We start from the raw sequence: 18,113 nt of genomic DNA, 5'->3' as shown, positions 1-18,113 counted from the left end.
GCCGGAGCCGCCGCGCTCGGGGTGGCGCTGCCGCGCTCGGGGTGGCGCTGCCGCGCGCCGGTGCGCCGTCGCCATGGTAACCGCAGAAGCCCGGGGCCTAGGGAGCGGTGAGTCCGGGTCGGAGGGTCGCGGGTCCGGGGTCCGAGGGGTCTAGGGTGGGCGCTCCACGTGGGCGTGGAAGAGAATGGGCATCTCCCCTCCACGCTGCTCGGCAGGGGCTGGAGGGGAGTGGGCTTCAACCGCGGCGTCCTCAGTCTTGGCCTTTGCCCCGAGCTTTGCGTAGCCGGTCACGCTCCGCGGGCGGTCCCTCGGGCTTCAGGCGGAAAGGCGAACTATGGTGCCCAGAAATGACCGGTATTCCCTCCGCCCCACCTCCGTGTTCTCGCACTGGGGCTGCCACTGTCTGTATCCTCGGGTCTTCCCTTTGTTTAATCCTGGGAGCCCAGGGCTGCCCTTTGAGGCCTTTCCATTGAGCTGGGACTTAAAATCCTTAAGGGACTACACTTTTTGAAGAAAAAATTCAATTGGCTTAAAAGGCCCTTAAGATCTATTCCTCTCCCACAAGTTCATAGTGTCTTGTCTGTGTCTTGTCTGCCTTCCTTGCCCTTTGTTTATGCTAATCCCATTACTTGGATTGTGCTTTTCTCCTCCTTTTAAGACTCCTGCTCTTCCATACTGAAGGGTCACCTCTTCTAAGAAGCCTTTCCGGGACCTCCCCACTCGGGAGTCTAATTTAGAGGTTCAGCCTCTTTTCTCTCCAAGCCCCCTTTGCTTATGTCCATTATGACCCTTATCTCACTCTGTCCTTGCTGATTTACTTGTCTCTTTCCCACCAGACTGGGATGCCTGTGGAGTAGAGACCTATGTGATTTTCTATTATTAGTGCCTTAGCAGCCTCAAAAGAATTCACACTTAATAGTTAAAATTCACACTAATTCAGTAAGGCAGAACTATTCTCAATTCACAATTGAGAGTAAGTTCAGAAAAGTCTCATAATTAATAAAATAAGTACAAGAATCAGGACTAAAGCATGGGTCTTCTGACTCACAGTCATTCTGCCTTCAGAGTTCCAGCCCTCCCTCTCCCCTCTCCACGCTCATTTTCTATGTGAACTGTTGGTTATATGTAGTGGCGTTGCAATTTTGATTCATGTTATAACTTTTCTGGGCAAAGAAAGTATCTATCCATACAGTAAATATTATAGGTATAGTAAGAATTAGAACTTAAAACTGAGAATTAAAAAAAGTTTATTGTTTTAACAATAACACAAATAAACCCACTATATATTAAACATAAGTTACATATTTCTCATGGGAAAAACTGTTTTCTAAAACAAAAATATTAGTGAGTTAAGTTTTTTCAATATCTAGAATGTTGATAAAAGGAAGAAAGGAAAAGCTATGTATGTTAGTATGATCACCCTGTTACAACTTATATTCACAGTAAACATACTTTAAAATATTCTAAATCTTCTATGTTATAAGAAGAAAAAACCCATAGAAAATAGAATTCTTTGCTCTGTCTTCAAAGGACAATATGATGAAGGGCGTAGTCAGCAATAGACCACCAAACACATGAGAGTTTACTTTTATTCTCCTAATTAGATATTGTCTTTCAAAAGTTAGGCCTAAGGATAAATGGCCTATAAGACTTCACTTTGTCCTTTTATTACAGAAAGGCTGATCCTAGTTCAGTCTAGATTTGGATTAGAACAGTCTTGGGAGCTTGCCTATAGACTGGAGTGGCTTGAGGGTTAGTCTTAGTGCAGTGGTTCTCAGAGTATGGTCTGAGAATCCCTGGGGATCACTAAGACATTTTCAGGGAGTCTGCCAGTCAAACTGTCTTCATATTAATTCTTCGATGTTTTTTGCCGTTGCACCCTCATTCTCTCACATGTCACAGTGGTTTGCTAGAGGCCACATGACATGTGATATCACAGTATCACACATCATTGCAGAGAATGCAGAAACAGATATGAGAATCCATCTGTCTTCTATTAAGCCAGACATTAAAGAGATGTGCAAAAATATAAAATAATGCCACTCATCAATTTTTTGTCTTTATATAGTTATTTTTTATAAGCTATACTTTTATGTTAACATGTAATTGTTTTAAGATGAATTAATAAATATTTTAAAGATTTCTCAGTTTTAATTTCTAATATGGTAAATACAGATAGATATAACCCTCATAAACAAAAACTTTTGGCGTTCTCAATTTCTAAGAGTGTGAAGAGCCCTTAGATCATAGAATTTGAGAACTGCTGCCCTAATCATATTACTTCTGGATTGGTATGGAAATTAAACTCTATTCAAGGGTGTACCAAGGGTAGCTTTTAGTATTCTGGCCTGAATCATATTCCTAGATTTGATCTAATTTATCTCCAAATCTCTGAATTAACCTGGGATTAGATTGATCTCTAGATGCAGAATAATCTGTCTGTAATCAACTGTTCGGTGGTCGTAGAGTAGAAAGCCATTTACTCAAACCCTATGTAGGAAAACTGTGTATTAAAAAAAAAAGAATAGAATTACCATCTTGTCTTTTGCTTCATGGATGCTTTTGCTCTAGGAATGACAGTACAATGATGATGATAGGGTCCGCATACCAAGTGCTCACCATGTGCTTAGCACATGCATCATCTGATTTATTTTAAGTCTCACAATAATCATATAAACTAGGTTCTAGTGTTATTTCTAGCAGAGATTAGGTAAACTTCCCAGTATTATGTAGCTAATAAGTTGCAGGGTTGCATTGTGAACTCAAGTCTTTCTAACTCCAAAATTCATTGCTCTTGGCTGTGAAGAAAAGCAGGGGGAATTGCAAGCCTGATGTTAAGAGTTATTGAATGCATACGACAAGCCAGGAATTGTGGTAAGTCTGAAAGTGACAGAAGAGAAACATAAAGCTTGATACTTGCTCCTATCCAGTTTACAGTCAAATTGAGTTGGTGTCTTAAGTACTTGAAACAAATAGAAAATAATACAATACCATATTTGGTAGGTTGTATGGTACAGAATATATATAATGACCTTTGAAGTTCAGAGGAGGGAGAGGCCTGGGTACATTCTAGAGAGGAGTGAAGAAACGTTTTAGGAAGAAGGTAGGTTTATAGCTTGGCCTACATAGGATTTGGCTAGTAGGAGTGGAGGAGGAAAAAAAGCTATTCTAGGCCTAGCAGGAATACATATGAAATACAAATAGAATTTTCTCAGTATCTTCAAGGTCTCATGTCTGGGCCCCTGATGGGCCAGTGAGGAAAGGCATTTCAAACACATCCTGCCTCTATTCTCTAAGGTTTGAATATGGATATCTTTAGTAGAGTGTTCCAGAATATCACATTATTAGTAAGGTGACAAAATAATTTATTGTGTAGTAGTAATGGACGTTTTGAGAGTGAAAGAGGATGCTATTAAAAATCACACCAGGGCTGGGGCTTCCCTGGTGGCGCAGTGGTTAAGAATCCGCCTGCTGATGCAGGGGACACAGGTTGGAGCCCTGGTCTGGGAAGATCCCACATGCCGCGGAGCAACTAAGCCTGTGCACCACAACTGCTGAGCCTGCGCTCTAGAGCCCATGCTCCGCAACAAGAGAAGCCACCGCAATGAGAAGCCCACCCACTGCAACGAAGAGTAACCCCCACTCACAGCAACTAGAGAAAGCCTGTGCGCAGCAACGAAGACCCAATGCAGCTAAAAATAAATTAAAAAAAAAATCACACCAGGGGAAGAGATGTCACTGGAACTGTCCTGGGTGCATGAGGACATATGTCACCTAAGCTATAAACCACAAGCACATGCTGTCTAACTTCTGTTAGAGTCTCTCTTGTTGATTTCATGGTAGAGTTTCCTTAGTGGTTATTCAAGACTAATATTTTTTCACACTGTGGGTTGCAACCAATTAGTGGGTCATGAAATCAGTTTAGTGGGTGGCACCCAGCCTTAAAAAATAGATGGGATTAAAAACATCAGTATGTTACATGTAGTAAGGATAAATGATATTTTGTTTAATTATATGTATGCAAATATACCCATAAATGCAATGTGCCCAAGATAAAAATGTCCATTACTACTGAACAATTAATTCTTTGGTTACCCTATTAATAGATGTTATATATGTTTACATGTATAATTAAAACAAGATATGACAAACTACTATATGCTATGTATTATAATTGAAGTAATATATATGTATTTGGACAGGACATCTACCTCATGGTCTAAATGAGCTGTGCAAGCTCTAGGTATCAGGCTTGCAATCCAGTGAGAAGGAAGTACACTTTTCTAGAAGTTACATACTATCAATACATATCTACTTACATCTTATTGTTTACTACTTGGACATATGGCCACACCATATTACAAGAGTGCCTGGGAAATAGTTTTATTCCAATATAAATATTGGTTAAAAAAAGTATGGTTAAAAGAAAAGAGGGAGGGAGATTAGATTTTGAGAAAGAACTAATGTCTAAGTGCTATACTTACCAGGGGCCCACATGATTAGGGAGGCTGGATGAGCAGGAACCAAGGGAGCTCTGGGGGGCTCAGACCACAAGAACCACAGCATGTTCTCATAGCAGGAAGTTCGATCAGTACACTGTTGCTGTCACTTGTGTTGAATGTCCTTCGAATAGCCTCATGTCCTTGTGGCCCATGTTCAAGAGTCAAGATCCTGTTTTTCTATATGTAGAAGCTAAAAAAACCCAAAGTCATAGATGCAGAGAACAGATTGGTAGTTGCCAGAGGCAGGTGTAGGGGGTGGGTGAAATAAATGAAGGTGGTCAAAAGGACTTCCAGTTACAAGATAAACTTCTGGGGAAGTACTGTACAGCATAGTGACTATAGTTAACAATATTGTATTGAATTGAATACAATATTGTATTTGAAAGTTGCTAAGAGATTAGATCTTAAATGTTTTTGTCACAGGAAAAAACTTTTGTAACTATGCGAGGTGATGGATATTAACTAAATGTATTGTGGTAATCATTTTTCAATATATACATATATCAAATCATTATGTTGTACACCTTAAACTAATACAGTGTTATATGTCAACAACAACAAAAATCATACAATGATTAACAACAACAACAGCAAAAAGTCAAGATCCTGGGACTTAGTAGCTGATTGGCCGAGCCTAACTTATGTGCCTGCTCCCAAGCTTGTGCTGAGATGGGGAGAAGGAGGATCGTGCCTCTCTGGCTTCTGTAGTGGGAAGTTAGCTTTATCTTCCATTAGAAGAATTTTTTTAAATGGAGATTGGGATTCTTTACGGAAGCGAGTGTGTGTGTGTTTATGTGTACAGGGATGTGTTTTGGGAGGGTGGGTAGTGGATGTCAGGCACTCAAAGGATTATAAGTTTCCTCTATATTCATTCTGTAAAATGAAGGAATTGAATAAAACAGTCTCAAAGATAAGATTTGGACCAGATTTTATGGTGGAGTCATGATTGATTGGCTAACTCAACTCCCATCCCTAACCCCATCTACCTTGCTTGCTTCTGTTATTGAGGCAGGAAAATCAGGAAACTTTTTTTTTTTCCTTCTCTTAAATATAAGGAAACAATCTGGGCTTTGAGATATAACTGGAAGTTTGTTGGGTCTTGTTAGGAAAGATTTTTCTTTTGCTTTCCTCTCAAAAGGGATGAATGCCACTAGTGTCCTCAGGGTGATTCCCCCTTTTTACTGCCATAAATGCAGACGTGATGCCAGGAATTATGACAGTCATCTTGTCACCATTAGGCAACAGCCATGATGATGAAAGTCTTATGAACTGTGATAGAATAGAAAAATAGAGCTTAGATCTATATTTTTGAGCTGCTGAACCATCTCCACCTTTAAACTTCCTGCTATGTGAGAAAATCATCTCCTACTTTTAAAAGTCAATCCTATTATTTTTCTATTATTTGCAATCAGAGAATTCCTAACTTCAACAGATTACAAGTATTATACACATTTAGTGACGGTAGAGATTAATATAGGGCTATGGTATAAAGAGATGTTATTCTGTCTAACTAGATTTCCCTTCCTTCTGACTTGTGAATGACCAAATCTTGCCAATTCTTTATGACGCAGCTTAAATGCCATATTCTTTACTAGAAGTGTGATTCCCTTTATTCCATTTCCTGCATCTTTACTCACCCCCTCAACACTATCCTGAATCTTGTGTTCAATCTTGCTTTTCTTCTTCTTTTTAGAATAGTGTTATTGTACCTACTTATATTCCTAAAAAGTCTATTTTAACTTAATTTAATTTTTATTATTTTAATTTTTTTCCTTGTTGGTTATTTATTTTAAATATAGCAGTGTGTACATGTCAATCCCAAACTCCCTAACTGTCCCTCCCCCCATCCTTCCCCCTTGGTAACCAGAATTTTAATTGCTTTGAACTTTACAAAAATATATCTTGGTATGTTTAATCTTTTGGATTTACTTTTTTCATCTAATACTGTATTGCTAATATTCATTCATATCATTGTGTGCCTTAGTTATTTATAGCTGTATAACAAATTATTCTCAAAGTTGGTAGCTTAAAACAGCACATTCAGTATCTCACAGTTTCTCTGGGTTAAGAGTCAGGGCACAGCTTAGCTGGATCTTTTACTTCAGGGTCTCTCACGAGGCTGCAGTCAAGGCGTTGCCTGGGACCACAGTCATCTCAAAGTTCAGCTGGAGCAGATCCACTTCCAAACTCATTCAGTGGTTGGTGGCAGAATTAAATTCCTCACTGGCTATTGTACCGAGGGCCTCGGTTCCCTCTGGCTGTTGGCCGGAGGTTACCAGGAGGTGGGGTAGGGTCATGGGAGCCAAATCAGAAGCCGCCTTCCACATAGTGTATTACTGTAATTTCTTCATTTTAACTACCATATACAATTTTGTGTGAATATGCCACAGTTTATGCTCCTGTTCATAGGCATTGGGTTTTTTTTTCCTGCCCAGGGTTTTTGCTTTTATGAACAGTGATGCTGGCAAACATTTTTGTACACATGAGGGAACCATGCTGCTCTTCTCTGAATCATCCCCAATTTAATATGTGTTCTGACAGAGTGAGTACTATTAAGACTTACTTGATTAACTTTACCAGGACTTAATCTGGTCCCTTCTAAACTCCCATAGCACTTCATCTTTTATGATTCTTAGCACTTGTCACCATTTATTACACTTATTTTGTACATGTCATATTTTCTCCTTTGAAATAGTAAGTTGTTAAGGGCAGGAAATAAATTTGATTCTTCTCTGTAATTTACATAGTGCCTATACAGCACTTAGTATATTAGTAGGCTTTCAGTAAGTATTACTGAGTGAATGAATTCTGTCTAAATGTCAGTGCCTGATTTTTAAGTTCTTAATAATCTGGCTTCAATGATCCAACTGTATTTCTCACTTCTCCCCACCAGGGACCCTTGTTTAGGCAGGTGAGCCTCTTTAACATTCTCTTTCAATCTTTTCCTAATGAATCTCACCCATGTTGATATTTCTTCTCCTGTTCCTACTGAATTTACTGTTTACATCACACATTCAGCATTTTAGTATATATTCAGGCAGTGTGTTGGTGTACAATAAACTTTATTGAGTGAATGGATGAAGTATCTTCTTTTATAACTGGTTTATTTTGAACCAGTTAAGTACTTTCATTTCATTCAGTTGACTGAATGTCAGTTGACTGATCAAACAAATAAATAAACAAATACTGATTTGTTTGAGTAGATTTCTATTACTTTTTTTGGTCTCAGGTATTTTTGGAGTTAATGGAGTCAGAAGGACCCCCAGAGTCAGAGAGTTCAGAAAAATCAATATTTTTCTCACAGCAAGAAGAGGAAGAAGATGATAATGAAGAAGAAGAAGAATCCAAAGAAGCAGAGGAAACTGCCACCATTAATCCCCTCTTACCCCCTGCTCTCACAGGGGATGTAGAAGGTTTGCAGAAGATTTTTGAGGATCCTGAGAACCCTCACCATGACCAGGCCATGCAGCTACTCTTGGAAGAAGACATCGTTGGGAGAAATTTGTTGTATGCAGCTTGCATGGCTGGGCAAAGTGATGTGATTAGAGCTTTAGCCAAATATGGTGTGAATCTGAATGAAAAAACCACCAGAGGTATTTTGTCTTTTTTCTCTTATCAGTATGACTTATGACTACCTAAAGATGCTATGTATTATCTTTAAATTTGGATAAATTTGATGTGCCTGCTTTATATTTTGCATATGTTGTGTGTGTGGGTGTGTGTATATATATACACACACATATGAATGTGTGTATATGCATGTTGATGTATTTAGTATAGCATAGTAGTTAAGAACACAGAATTCACTATTTATTAGCTGTGTGACTAGGGCAAGTTACTTAATCTTTTTGTGTCTCTTTCATCTACAAAATGGGGATGATTGTATTTTCTTTATAGGGTTTTTCTTATAGGTTATGAGGATTAAATATGATAATAAATATAAAGTTGGTATACAGTAAATGCTCAATAATATTATTATCTCTTTCCTTTGAAGATTTATTTGTTTTTGCAGTCATTATCCAATTAACTCTTTAAATTCAGTCACTTGTTTTTTTCAGATTGCAAATATAAAACATGGTCATTGTAGAAAATAAAACAATGATCTTTAGCAAATAGGGACTATACATTTTCTTCATGCTCACATGGAACAATTAAAAAATTGATATGTTAGGCCATAAGGGAAGTGTCTACAAATATCAAAGAATCCGTAGCATGCAGTCTGTGGTCTCTGACCACAATAAAATAAAATTAGAAAATAGTAACAAAAAAGATAACTGAAAATCCCTATAATTTTGGAAACAAAAACACACTTTAAATTATCTGTTGGTGACAAAAGATATAATAGAAATTATGAAATATTTAAGTGGCAACAGGATCTAGTTATGTCAGGACCTGTGGAATAAAACTAAAATTAAAATTCTAATTTAATGCATATATTAGAATATAAGAAATATTGAAAATTAGAAAGCAGAGTATTTAGCTCAAGCAGTTAGAAAGAGAACAACTGAAAATCCAAAGAAAGAAGAAGAGAAAATAATAGAGTAAAATAATGACATTGAAAATAAAGAAACAAGAGAGGGAATTCCCTGGTGGTCCAGTGGTTAGTGCTCCACTCTTCCACTGCAGGTGTCCCAGGTTCAGTCCGATCCCTTGTTGACTAAGATCCCTGATCCTGCAAGCTGTACAGTGCAGCCAAAAAAAACACCAAAAAACAAACAAACAAGCAAAAAACACAATAGAATCAACAAAACCAAAATCTGGTTTAGTGAAAAAGAGTTGAAAAACCTTTGATAATATTGATAGTTTTTGATATGTGATATAAGAAAGAGAGAGCATAAACAATATTTGGAATTTTAAAAATGAAGCATTCACACAGGAAAAACTAAGATTTAAAAAATTACTAGAAAGTATCATAAACAACTTCATGACAGTACATTTGAAAACTTGGATGAAATGGACAATTTTCCAATGAAATATAAATTACCAAAATTGATTCAAGAAAAAACTAGGAACTTGACTAGAACAATAGTTATTTAAAAAAATTGAATATGTAATCAAAATCTGCCTCATTGTCCCACCCCCACCTAATTCCAACTCAAATGTTTTAAAAGGTAAGGTTTACTACACTTGTAGGGAAAAAGTAATCTCTAGCTGATACAAAGGTTCCAGAGAATGTAAAGAGAGTTGGAAAACTACTTAACTTATTTTATGAGAGATAACTTTTATAGCAAAACTAGTTAAGGACAGCACTAGAAAGGAAAATTATAGGCCAGTCATTTAATAACACAGATGCAAACATCTTAAGTAAAATATTAACAAATTGAATCTAAGATTGTGTGTTAAAACATTTATTGGACTAGGTTGGGTTTATCCCATTAATGCAGGATGGTTTTAACATTAGAAAAAAATGTTAGTATAATTCACTACATTAAAAGATTAAATAAACAAAACCGCATGATCATATCAATAGATGTAGAAAAGTCTTTTGAAAGAAAATGCAGCACTCGTTCATGATGAAAGCTTTTAGGGAGATAGGAACAGAAGAAACCTTCCTTAAGGCTATTGAAAACCTGAAGCAAACTTACCTAGTATTGAATCTTAGCTATGACTTGGGCAAGTTATATAACCTTTCCATGCTACAGTTTCTTCACCCAAAAAATGGGACTAATAGTAATATCTAAAATCATACTACATAAAAGAAAATGAGAGCCCCAAGTCAATATCTGACAGTGTGCCCTCTAATACTATTCAAGGAAGGTGGTGTTCTGACTAATTGATATGAGTATTGCCATCCTCTTGTTAGGTATTTTCCAGTGTGTGGATATAGGTGTACAGTCTTTCAAGTTTGATGATGTGCTCTAAGATAATCCATTTCTTCATTCTGATACCATGCTTGCCATGAAATCTTGTTTAGCGGAGGTTGAAGGTGCATCCTGCTTGCTTCTTGCTGCTTATAGTAAAATGGAGAGGAGAGAAATTGAGAGAACTGGTAAATTAAAAGGAACCAGGACTTGATGATTTGGGAAATTCTAAGCTTATTTGGCATTCCATGAAGATGATTTTATAATGGAAAGTATGCATGAACTGGCCAACCTAGTTGTACCAATTTGGCAATTATTATTTTAATCACTATAAAATAATGAATTACATTACAGTTTACCAGTAAATTTCTTGTTTGGTTGGTATTGACTCAGTTCCCATGAGCTTGTTCATGTGGGAGAACAGATCAATTCAGGGTTTTTTGCATTTTTTTTTGTGAGAACATTTACGTTCTACTCTCAGCAAATTTCAGTTATACAGTATAGTTATTACCTATAGTCATCATGTTATACATTATGTCCTCAGACCTTTTTCATCTTATAACTGAAAGTTTGTACCCTTTTACCAACCCCTCCCTGTTTCCCCCACCCCTCAAGCCCCTGGTAACCACTTTTCTACTCTGTTTCCATGGGTTTAACTTTTAATTTTTATTTTAGATTCCACATATAAGTGATACCATGCAGTATTTGGCTTTTTCTCTCTGGCTTATTTCACTTAGTATAATGCCCTTGAGGTTCATCCACGTTGTCACAAATGACAGAATTTTTTTTTTTAAAGGATGAATAATTGTGTGCGTATATGTGAACACTATTAATTTTTGGAACATAAGAAACCATTGGCCTAAAATTAAGGGACTTTTGGGTGAAGAACTGCAGGTAGATATCTCTAAAGTAAGAAGATGTATGCCATTTATTTGTGGATGATACTCAGATGGATAGGAAGGAAAATGACTTTCCAGGTGATTGATGGATCACATTTACGTTCAGGATTTCCTTTCCTTTTAAATACTGAAGAATTGGACACTTTTGATCCAAAGGGAGGAGAATGAAACAGTTCTTACAGTCTCAGCTCTCTGTACTACTGACTTCTGGTGTATTGGGAAGTGCCTTGTTTTCTGTTTGAGCCAAGGACAGGTGTGTGCAGTTTGCCGTTTATTGATGGTGGAACCTCCTCTGGTTCTGGCAAGGCTTTGGTCTCTAAACCTGGCCATACGCAAACAGGCATGATCGGAACTAATTACTGTTTTAAACTCTGTCTTTCCGTACAATCAGCAAACATTTGTTAAGGATGGAGGACTAGCCAGGTCTTGTGCTGGAACTGGGGAAAGATGAATGAATTCAACAAACTTGGACAAGTTCACAGTTTAGCAGAAAACAGATGTGTAAATAGATAATTAATATACAGTGGGACAAGGTACAGTGATAGATCAGAGGAGAGATTAGTCAACTTTACGTGGAAGTGTTGGACATGGTCAAGGAAGGCTTCACAGAGGAGGCGATATATTGAATCTTTTTTTTTTGGCTGCACCGCGCAGCATGCGGGATCTTAGTTGCCTGACTAGGGATCGAACCTGCGCCCCCTGCAGTGGAAGCGCGGAATCTTAACCACTGGACTGCCACGGAAGTCCAATATATTGAATCTTGAAGAATGACCAAGAGTTTACCAGACAAAGGAGATTGAAGGATTGGTCATGGCAGGCAGTATAGTAACTGTAGTATCAGATTTTAGTGTTACAATATTGTTGTTATTCTGGTATACTTACCCACTATTTTAGGTAATGAAACACTGGCCTTTTTATAGGTATAATAGTTTTATTTGGTATTTAAAAAATATGAAATCGGAGTCATTTATGGGTTGAGAACAATTTCAGTGATTTAATTGCTCAGTGTATATAAAAAGACAAACTGAAGATTACAAACTTAAACGGTCCATATTGTGGTATTACAAAATTTCTACTGTAAGAATAATTTTTAAGTTCACAAACTTCCCAAACAAGTAGAATGTGAATCTCATAGTTTTGAAATTGATCAGGAAACTGAAATGGAATCTCTCTCTGTATATGTGGAAACTAAAAAAGACAAATATGAACCAGAAATGTTTTCTTTGGCGATAAAGATTACAACTTACTCTCAATAAAAAGATTGCAGTTCTATCAAAAAAGCAAAAAGCTGTTCGGAGATATCTCTCTCTTTTAAAATTAGAGTTGAGGTAATTTGAAGGAAAATATTTGGTATTGGTTTATAACTACTTCCAACTAATGTTGAGTGAGAAAAACTTCAGTAGCTGAAAAAATTTGTACAGAAATATCCTGTTGATACCATTGACACACTTAAAAAATCAAATAATGTGTTTTTTGCAATTTTCATGATTATAGTTTCTTCATTTTTATAGTATTTGTGTTTTTTAAAAATTAATTAATTAATTAATTTTTGGCTGCATTGGGTCTTTGTTGCCGCGTGGGCTTTCTCTAGTTGTGGTGAGTGGGGGCTACTCTTCGTTGTGGTGCGTGGGCTTCACATTGCAGTGGCTTCTCTTGTTGCAGAGCACGGGCTCTAGGCGCACGGGCTTCAGTAGTTGTGGCACGTGGGCTCAGTAGTTGTGGTGCACAGGCTTAGTTGCTTCGTGGCATGTGGGATCTTCCCGGACCAGGGCTTGAACCCGTGTCCCCTGCATTGGCAGGTGGAGTCTTAACCACGGTACCACCAGGGAAGTCCCTAGTATTTGTTTTTTAATCTTTAATTTTGATTTGTTTTATCTGACAATTTATATTGCTAATAGAATGACAATTATACTTAATATTCCTATTTGATAGTTGTGCTTTTATCTGATATTTTATGCTTATACATTTTCGTATTTAAAGTGTATTAGTGGGCTTCCCTGGTGGTGCCACGGTTAAGTGTATTAGTTACACTAATTAAAAAAATGAATTCTGAACTCTGAGTTTTACAAAATACCAGTATTAATGCTAAGTAAATATAAAATTTATACTTCTATTTTTTATTTTGCTACTGTAATTACTGTATCAGTCAGAAAAAAGCAGCATATGCAAAGTTATAGAGGCATGAAACAACATGATTTGGGGAATTCAAAGAGTCTGGTACTGCTGGTGGTAGGCAGATTGTGAAAAATATTCTAGGTAGGGGAGTATTTTGCTCCATGGCCTATTACTTGTTTGTGACTATCATCATTGGAGTTTTTGGATTTTGACCTTATTAATGACCTTCATCAATTTATAGCAACCTTGAGAAAAGTACTTATCCTCTCCATGCTTTTGTTTCCTCATCTATAAATGAGAAAAATACTCGTGCCTACGTCATAGGATTGTAGTGAGGATTAAATGAGTTGATACTTGTGAAGCACACAGAACAATGCCTGCATAGAGGAAAAAGATTACTTTTCTTCTTGTCTGATCTTTTGCCTTACTGTGAACTACCTGCTCAATTGACTCTCTCTATTTAGTAACCAGTAGTCTTCCACAAAGAAATTATTTTTCTCTTAGAACCAATCCCAATTTTTCAGAATTCCATTTATGGTCTCTTTCTTCCTGCTGGGATTTCTAAATGTAACCTTCTGTATCTCCCTTCTGGGATCAAATACTCATTGCCAATATTATGGGAGAACTTTAGGAAAATCCCCTTCTTGTCTGGATGCTTTTGAAATCGTCTTATTTAAATGTTCTTCTTTTCCTGGGAAGGCTGTGGGGTTCATATAGTACAAAGATCTGTGTGTTTTCTTCTAGAAAACACACCATCTCTCACAAGGGGAAAAAGAAAACATACAATGGTTTTTTTAAACCCATGGTTTAAATCCATAGGTTTAAAATTCCTTTGTCAAAGCCTGTCTCTGTTTAGAAATCATGTTTTCTTGTTTTTAAACTATGTATATTAAGAAATAGGAAAAAAATGTAGATGTTACTGCTGGCCTGGCCTGTAACTTCAGCCTTAAGAAAAGCAATATCAGGACCCAGAATATCTCATTTGGAATGGCCTCCTGCTCCTGCTACTGCAGTGTCTTTTCCGTAGATAGTGTCCCCCTCTCCCAGCAAACCAGGGGCCCTGGTCCGTTTGGCTGAAGAAATGCATCTTCGGAAGGCAGGAACAATGAGGGTTGGTATCTGGGTATTTCTTGGCCCCCCATTTTGTAGGGGCTAAAGCCATGATCACATTCTTGGGCCAGTCTTTATCTCTTGGTGTTCTGAAATGTCTCACTGTTGTAACATTAAAAAAAAGAGTTGGGGGCTTCCCTGGTGGCGCAGTGGTTGAGAATCTGCCTGCCAATGCAGGGGACACAGGTTCAAGCCCTGGTTTGGGAAGATCCCACATGCCGCGGAGCAACTAGGCCTGTGAGCCACAATTACTGAGCCTGCGCGTCTGGAGCCTGTGCTCCGCAACAAGAGAGGCCACGATAATGAGAGGCCCGCGCACCGCGATGAAGAGTGGCCCCCACTTGCCGCAACTAAAGAAAGCCCTCGGACAGAAACGAAGACTCGTACGCAACCAAAAATTAAATAAATAAATAAATAAATAAATAAATAAATAAATAAAACTATTAAAAAAAAAAAAAAAAAAAAGAGTTGGGCCAAAGAGGGGAAGTAATTCCACTTTTGGCTGATCGTGGAGTAGCTTACTTCATGCTCCTTTTGATTCCTTATTAATTCTTTATTATCCCTTCTGGTTATGATAGCCTCAAGACAAAGATAGTTTACAACTTGGTCTGAGACCCAGGACTGTGGGAATGTGGTAAATAGGGAGCCAAGGGAGAGGTTTCTGGAAGGAAGTGGAGGAGTCCTTGTTCTCCCTTGCGCTACTCTAACCAGTGGCAAACATTTGAGTGCTATTTCCTTTTCCTTATAAACCTTTTATTTGGCAACAGATCTGGGTTTGATTTTGCTTTGGCTGCTTACTACCAGTGTGGCCTTGGGCAAAGTATAGTCTTTCTGATCTGCACTTTCCTCTGTATCCTTTAATGGGGCTGATAATACCTACCTCATAGTGTTAGTGGAAGGATTAAATGAAGTAGTAGCCCATAAAGTACCTAGTACTTAATACATTTAATACATGCTAGTTCATTCTTTTGCTCAACTCTTCTTGTAGTACTACATGCCTCTTTGGCCAGTTAAGTGAATCACAAATGTATCCTCGTGGTTAAGTTAAAACAATCAGTCTTGACTTGATTTTTTTAAACCAGTCTGAAAAAATTTTAAAGATGCCGCCCATGTTTTTCACCTTTACAATTATACCTCATGGTAGTTGCCTCAGTAAATCTAAGAAATAACTTTGTAATTTGATAGGTCATAATTTCCATTTTAATTCAGATGATTAATTTCCAAACCAAAGGCATACCAGTTGTAGTAATTTGTATGATTGTGTTAACAATAATAGAGTAATCAGAGTTGATGCAGATTCCTTAGACTAAAGTCATAGGTCTAATTGTGTTCCAGTAGATGACTGTTAGGGAGATTGCCATCTTCCTTAGAAGATGTTGAAGAGCTCAGGCTTCAGACTGTCTGTGTTGGTCTCCTGTGTTCATCATTTACTGGCTGTGTTCCTTGGGCAAGTTTAGCTTCTCTGGACCTCTGTTTCCTTATCTGTAAAATAGGGATTATAATAGTTCTGACCTCATAGGGTTTTTTATGAACTAAATGAATTTACTGTATGTGAAGCACTTAGAATAGTGCCTAGCCTGTAGTAATTGTTCAATACCTGATTGCCATTGTGATCTTCTAGTCCATAAAATAGCCTAAAACAGCACAGTCTTCTTGACCTGACCATCCTCATTCTATTTGTTAGGTTACACGCTCCTACACTGTGCTGCAGCCTGGGGTCGTTTGGAAACTTTGAAAGCACTGGTGGAACTGGATGTTGATATAGAATCTCTGAACTTCCAGGAAGAGCGAGCTCGAGATGTTGCTGCTCGGTATTCCCAGACTGAGTGTGTTGAGTTCCTGGACTGGGCAAGTAAGGAAGCTCACGAGGTAGTAGCACACTGACTCAAGTTACAGGGTTATAGGCTATGCATTTAACAAATCAAAGAGGTGATTAACATTTTCACCTTCTATCAAGATGTTTTATTTGTAGACCTAACCATAGTCACTGGTGGTGATAATACGTGAAATCTGCCTTTTTTTGTTGTTGCTATTTTGCTATTGGCCTAAAACATTGTACTTAATAGAAACTATATTGGTTGGAAGCTGGTTGATTTATCACCTTCTAACAATTTCACCAGTAATTTTCTGTAAGAATATATGTATAAAATATGTTCAAGGCCATTTTCTGAGAGACCTAGGCAGAGTGGACCATTCCTTAAATGTGTAAAAAAAATGACATACTTGAGGAATATATTTGATTCCCCAGGTAGAAACAATTGTAATAATTTAAAATGGTTTGCTAGGCAAAATTAATCTATGGTGGTAGAAGTCAGAATAGCAGGTATCATTATGGCATGAGGGGGACTTCTGGGGCATAATATTTTTTTCTTAATTTGGTTGCTGTTTCCAAGGTATGCTCATTTGTGAAAATTCACTGAGCTGTACACTTAATAAATTTTGTACTTTTCTATATGTATGTGATGCTTTAATCAAAGGTCAAAAAACTATGTACTGTTTTGAGTTTCACTAATATTTTTCTTGCATCATTTCCGTAATCCTGTAGAATAGAGCTTAGAGATTTCACGAAGATATACCTGTGTAATTATGCATGCATACAAACATTGGTTAAAAAACTAGTACTAAGGAAGTTCATGGCATTCATTTTACATAGTTATCTGCATTTGTGTTTTTTTAGCAAGCATTTATTAAATGCCCACTATGAGCATAGCACCGTTGTGGTACAATGAATTGTTCCTGCCCTCTGGACGTTTGTTAGGTGAGGGATCATAACCTATAGACACACTCCAGAGTTAAATAACAATATCAGAAAGACTATAATTAAGGGTTAAAAGAGGCAGAGCAGGTGGTACATGCTGTGGGGTGGTCAGAGAACATGAAGTCAGAGCATGGTGGAGTTGAGGTGGGCCTTGAAGAAAGGGTGGGATTTGCATACACAGTGTAAGGGGAAAGGGTGTGAGCAAAATCTTATGAATGAAAGTGACACGTTGGGGAAAAAGTGATGAGATTACCTTACTAGAATAGCAAGTCATAATTTACACAGCTAGGCTACAGCACAGGCAGAAGTAAGTACATGGGCTTTTGAATCAGATTGCTTGAGTTTAAATACTCGTGTCTCTGCTTGAAACCTATGTGACCTTGGACAAGATACTTAAATTCTTTATACTTCAGTCTTAATTTCCAGATAAGGGAGCCAATAATAGTTCTTAACTCTTGGGGGCGTTGTTGTGAGAATGATATGAGATGATATAAAGCACTTAGCACAACGCCTGGTGTGTGATCACACTCGAAGAATGATGCTACTATTATTACAGTCAGATTATACTCCCAAATGTCAGGCTAAGGTGATTTCATTTCTGTAGCCTTTGGAAGCCACTGAAAGATTTTACGTAGACGAGGGAGAGGATTAGAGTGATATTTAGGAAGATTCATATGGAAGCCATAACGAGCTTGCTTATTAGTAAAATGAGAAGGGTACTGGGAGAATTAATAGAAGTAAGGAAATTGAGGGAAGGTAACATATTTGGGAAGAAAAAGATGAGTTATACTTTTTAGATTATTTTATACGTAATTGTCCACTTGTACTGAATATTTTCTAGGGGCATTATTTCTGTCAATACCTTCGATTTTGTGATTTTGTGTATATATATATATATATAAGCAAAAAGAAAATAGCAAAGAATTTA

The 18,113-nt window shown here is 37.5% G+C and overlaps 1 protein-coding gene across 3 annotated transcripts in view; it reads left to right on the top strand.

Moving 5' to 3' along the window:
* LOC103001493 (ankyrin repeat domain-containing protein 45) overlaps nucleotides 1-18,113 on the top strand; it is a 151,247-nt gene continuing 133,134 nt past the window's right edge. The window contains exons 1-3 of one of the 3 annotated variants that reach the window (XM_007165340.2): nucleotides 1-107; nucleotides 7,904-8,095; nucleotides 16,112-16,279. In XM_007165340.2, coding sequence (XP_007165402.2) covers nucleotides 74-107; nucleotides 7,904-8,095; nucleotides 16,112-16,279 — 394 coding nt within the window. In that variant the 5' untranslated portion in view covers nucleotides 1-73. Of the gene's footprint in view, nucleotides 108-2,837; nucleotides 2,875-7,731; nucleotides 8,096-16,111; nucleotides 16,280-18,113 lie in introns of those variants that run through there. The other 2 variants (XM_057527701.1, XM_057527703.1) reach the window with 2 other exon arrangements.

Source organism: Balaenoptera acutorostrata, chromosome 1 (genome assembly GCF_949987535.1).
Source record: "Balaenoptera acutorostrata chromosome 1, mBalAcu1.1, whole genome shotgun sequence".
NCBI classification, from domain to species: domain Eukaryota; kingdom Metazoa; phylum Chordata; class Mammalia; order Artiodactyla; family Balaenopteridae; genus Balaenoptera; species Balaenoptera acutorostrata.
Note: the sequence above shows the minus strand (reverse complement) of the source record. Positions and strands in the feature narration are given on the sequence as shown.